At 56.5% G+C, this 5000-nt stretch overlaps 1 protein-coding gene across 1 annotated transcript in view; it reads right to left on the bottom strand.

The window, feature by feature from the left end:
- LOC144954659 (RNA-binding protein Musashi homolog 2-like) overlaps positions 1-5000 on the bottom strand; it is a 52306-nt gene that overhangs the window by 465 nt on the left and 46841 nt on the right. The window contains exon 9 of the mRNA XM_078885103.1: positions 1-319. This exon is cut by the window's left edge and continues 465 nt beyond it. Coding sequence (XP_078741229.1) covers positions 279-319 — 41 coding nt within the window. The 3' untranslated portion in view covers positions 1-278. The remainder of the gene's footprint in view (positions 320-5000) is intronic.

Below are 5000 nucleotides of genomic sequence, written 5' to 3'. Positions count from 1 at the left end.
CCCCCACTAACACACACACACACACACAGAGCCCCCCACTAACACACACACAGAGCCCCCCACCACGATACAAACAGCCCCCCACTAATACACTCATCAGGGTGTATGTGTTGGTGTGTGTCTGTGTGTCAGGAGCTGTGAAAAGCACTTGCCCCAACAGCCGATGGAGGCTACACGGAGGACCTTTGTCTGTGTGTGTGTTAGGGGCCAGTGAACAGCACTTGCCCCTACATAGCTGCAGAGGCTACACGGGGCTTCTTTGTCTTTGTGTGATCTCCTCAGTTGATGAATATAACGTCTTGAGAAATCTGAAAGTATTCTGTGGGCAGAAAGACAGAGAGACACTCACTCACCACTCACTCACTCACTCACCCACTCACTCACCACTCACTCACCCACTCACTCACTCACCCACTCACTCACCCACTCACTCACCCACTCACTCACTCACTCACTCACCCACCCACTCACTCACTCACTCACTCACCACCCACCCACTCACTCACCACTCACTCACCCACTCACTCACTCACTCACCACTCACTCACTCACTCACCCACTCACTCACCACTCACTCACCCACTCACTCACCCACTCACTCACCCACTCACTCACCCACTCACTCACTCACTCACTCACCCACCCACTCACTCACTCACTCACTCACCCACCCACTCACTCACCACTCACTCACCCACTCACTCACTCACTCACCCACTCACTCACCCACTCACTCACCCACTCACTCACTCACTCACTCACCCACTCACTCACTCACCCACTCACTCACTCACTCACCCACCCACTCACTCACTCACTCACTCACCCACCCACTCACTCACCACTCACTCACCCACTCACTCACTCACTCACCCACTCACTCACCCACTCACTCACTCACCACTCACTCACCCACTCACTCACTCACCCACCCACTCACTCACCACTCACTCACCCACTCACTCACTCACCACTCACTCACCACTCACTCACCCACTCACTCACCCACTCACTCACTCACCACTCACTCACCCACTCACTCACTCACTCACCCACCCACCCACTCACTCACCACTCACTCACCCACTCACTCACTCACTCACTCACTCACCCACTCACTCACCCACTCACTCACTCACCCACTCACCCACTCACTCACCCACTCACCCACTCACTCACTCACCCACTCACTCACCCACTCACTCACTCACCCACTCACTCACTCACTCACTCACTCACCCACTCACTCACTCACCCACTCACCCACTCACTCACTCACCCACTCACTCACCCACTCACTCACCCACTCACCCACTCACTCACTCACTCACTCACTCACTCACTCACTCACTCACCCACTCACTCACCCACTCACCCACTCACTCACTCACTCACTCACTCACCCACTCACTCACCCACTCACTCACTCACTCACCCACTCACTCACTCACTCACCACTCACTCACCCACTCACTCACCCACTCACTCACCCACTCACTCACCCACTCACTCACTCACCACTCACCCACCCACTCACTCACCACTCACTCACCCACTCACTCACCCACTCACTCACCCACTCACTCACCCACTCACTCACCCACTCACTCACCCACTCACTCACCCACTCACTCACCCACTCACTCACCCACTCACTCACCCACTCACTCACTCACTCACCACTCACTCACCCACCCACTCACTCACCACTCACTCACCCACTCACTCACTCACTCACCCACTCACTCACCCACTCACTCACCCACTCACTCACTCACCACTCACTCACCCACTCACTCACTCACCCACCCACTCACTCACCACTCACTCACCACTCACTCACCCACTCACTCACTCACCACTCACTCACCACTCACTCACCCACTCACTCACCCACTCACCACTCACTCACCCACTCACTCACTCACCCACCCACTCACTCACCACTCACTCACCCACTCACTCACTCACTCACTCACTCACCCACTCACTCACCCACTCACTCACCCACTCACTCACTCACCCACTCACTCACCCACTCACCCACTCACTCACTCACCCACTCACTCACCCACTCACTCACTCACTCACTCACCCACTCACTCACTCACCCACTCACCCACTCACTCACTCACTCACCCACTCACTCACTCACCCACTCACCCACTCACTCACTCACCCACTCACTCACCCACTCACTCACCCACTCACCCACTCACTCACTCACTCACTCACCCACTCACTCACCCACTCACCCACTCACTCACTCACTCACCCACTCACTCACCCACTCACTCACCCACTCACTCACTCACTCACCCACTCACTCACTCACCACTCACTCACCCACTCACTCACCCACTCACTCACCCACTCACTCACCCACTCACTCACTCACCACTCACCCACCCACTCACTCACCACTCACTCACCCACTCACTCACCCACTCACTCACCCACTCACTCACTCACTCACTCACTCACCCACTCACTCACCCACTCACTCACCCACTCACTCACCCACTCACTCACCCACTCACTCACCCACTCACTCACTCACCCACTCACTCACCCACTCACTCACCACTCACTCATACACTCACTCATACACTCACTCACTCATACACTCACTCACCCACTCACTCACTCACTCACTCACCCACTCACTCACCCACTCACTCACCCACTCACTCACCCACCCACTCACTCACCCACTCACTCACCCACTCACTCACCCACTCACTCACCCACTCACTCATACACTCACTCATACACTCACTCACTCATACACTCACTCACCCACTCACTCACTCACTCACTCACCCACTCACTCACCCACTCACTCACTCACTCACCCACCCACTCACTCACCCACTCACTCACCCACTCACTCACCCACTCACTCACTCACTCACTCACCCACTCACTCACCCACTCACCCACTCACTCACTCACCCACTCACTCACTCACTCACCCACTCACTCACCCACTCACTCACTCACTCACCCACCCACTCACTCACCCACTCACTCACCCACTCACTCACTCACTCACCCACCCACTCACTCACCCACTCACTCACCCACTCACTCACCCACTCACTCACCCACTCACTCACCCACTCACTCACTCACTCACTCACCCACTCACTCACTCACTCACTCACCACCCACTCACTCACCCACTCACTCACCCACTCACTCACCCACTCACCCACTCACTCACCCACTCACTCACCCACTCACTCACCCACTCACTCACCCACTCACTCACTCACCACTCACCCACCCACTCACTCACCACTCACTCACCCACTCACTCACCCACTCACTCACCCACTCACTCACTCACTCACTCACCCACTCACTCACCCACTCACTCACCCACTCACTCACCCACTCACTCACCCACTCACTCACTCACTCACCCACTCACTCACCCACTCACTCACTCACTCACTCACCCACTCACTCACCCACTCACTCACCCACTCACTCACCCACTCACTCACCCACTCACTCACCCACTCACTCACCCACTCACTCACCCACTCACTCACCCACTCACTCACTCACCACTCACCCACCCACTCACTCACCACTCACTCACCCACTCGCTCACCCACTCACCCACTCACTCACCCACTCACTCACTCACCCACTCACTCACCCACTCACTCACTCACTCACTCACTCACTCACTCACTCACCCACTCACTCACTCACTCACTCACCCACTCACTCACCCACTCACTCACCCACTCACTCACCCACTCACTCACCCACTCACTCACCCACTCACTCACCCACTCACTCACCCACTCACTCACCCACTCACTCACTCACCACTCACTCATCCACTCACTCACCACTCACTCACCCACTCACTCACCCACTCACTCACCCACTCACTCACCCACTCACTCACCCACTCACTCACCCACTCACTCACTCACCCACTCACCCACTCACTCACCCACTCACTCACCACTCACTCACCCACTCACTCACTCACTCACTCACCCACTCACTCACCCACTCACTCACTCACTCACCCACTCACTCACCCACTCACCCACTCACTCACTCACCCACTCACCCACTCACTCACTCACTCACCCACTCACTCACTCACCCACTCACCCACTCACTCACTCACTCACTCACTCACTCACTCACCCACTCACTCACTCACCCACTCACCCAATCACTCACTCACCCACTCACCCACTCACTCACCCACTCACCCACTCACTCACTCACTCACTCACCCACTCACTCACCCACTCACCCACTCACTCACTCACTCACCCACTCACCCACTCACTCACCCACTCACTCACTCACTCACTCACCCACTCACTCACTCACTCACCCACTCACTCACCCACTCACTCACCCACTCACTCACTCACCCACTCACTCACCCACTCACTCACTCACCACTCACTCACCCACTCACTCACTCACCACTCACTCACCCACTCACTCACTCACCCACTCACTCACCCACTCACTCACCCACTCACTCACCCACTCACCACTCACCACTCACTCACTCACCCACTCACTCCACCCACTCACTCACCCACTCACTCACTCACCCACTCACTCACCCACTCACTCACCCACTCACTCACCCACCCACTCACCCACTCCACTCACTCACCCACTCACTCACCCACTCACTCACCCACTCCACTCACTCACCCACTCACTCACCCACCCACTCACCCACTCACTCACCCACTCACTCACCACTCACTCACCCACTCACCCACTCACTCACCACTCACTCACCCACTCACTCACCACTCACCCACTCACTCACCCACCTCACTCACCCACTCACTCACTCACTCACCCACTCCACACCACTCACTCACCTCACTCACTCACTCCACTCACCCACTCACTCACTCACCCACTCACCACTCACTCACCACTCACCCTCACACCACTCACTCACACTCCACTCACTCACCCACTCACTCACTCAC

This window comes from Lampetra fluviatilis, unplaced genomic scaffold, assembly GCF_964198595.1.
Source record: "Lampetra fluviatilis unplaced genomic scaffold, kcLamFluv1.1 SCAFFOLD_528, whole genome shotgun sequence".
Taxonomy (NCBI): Eukaryota; Metazoa; Chordata; class Hyperoartia; order Petromyzontiformes; family Petromyzontidae; genus Lampetra; species Lampetra fluviatilis.
This window is presented reverse-complemented; position numbering and strand designations above follow the sequence as displayed.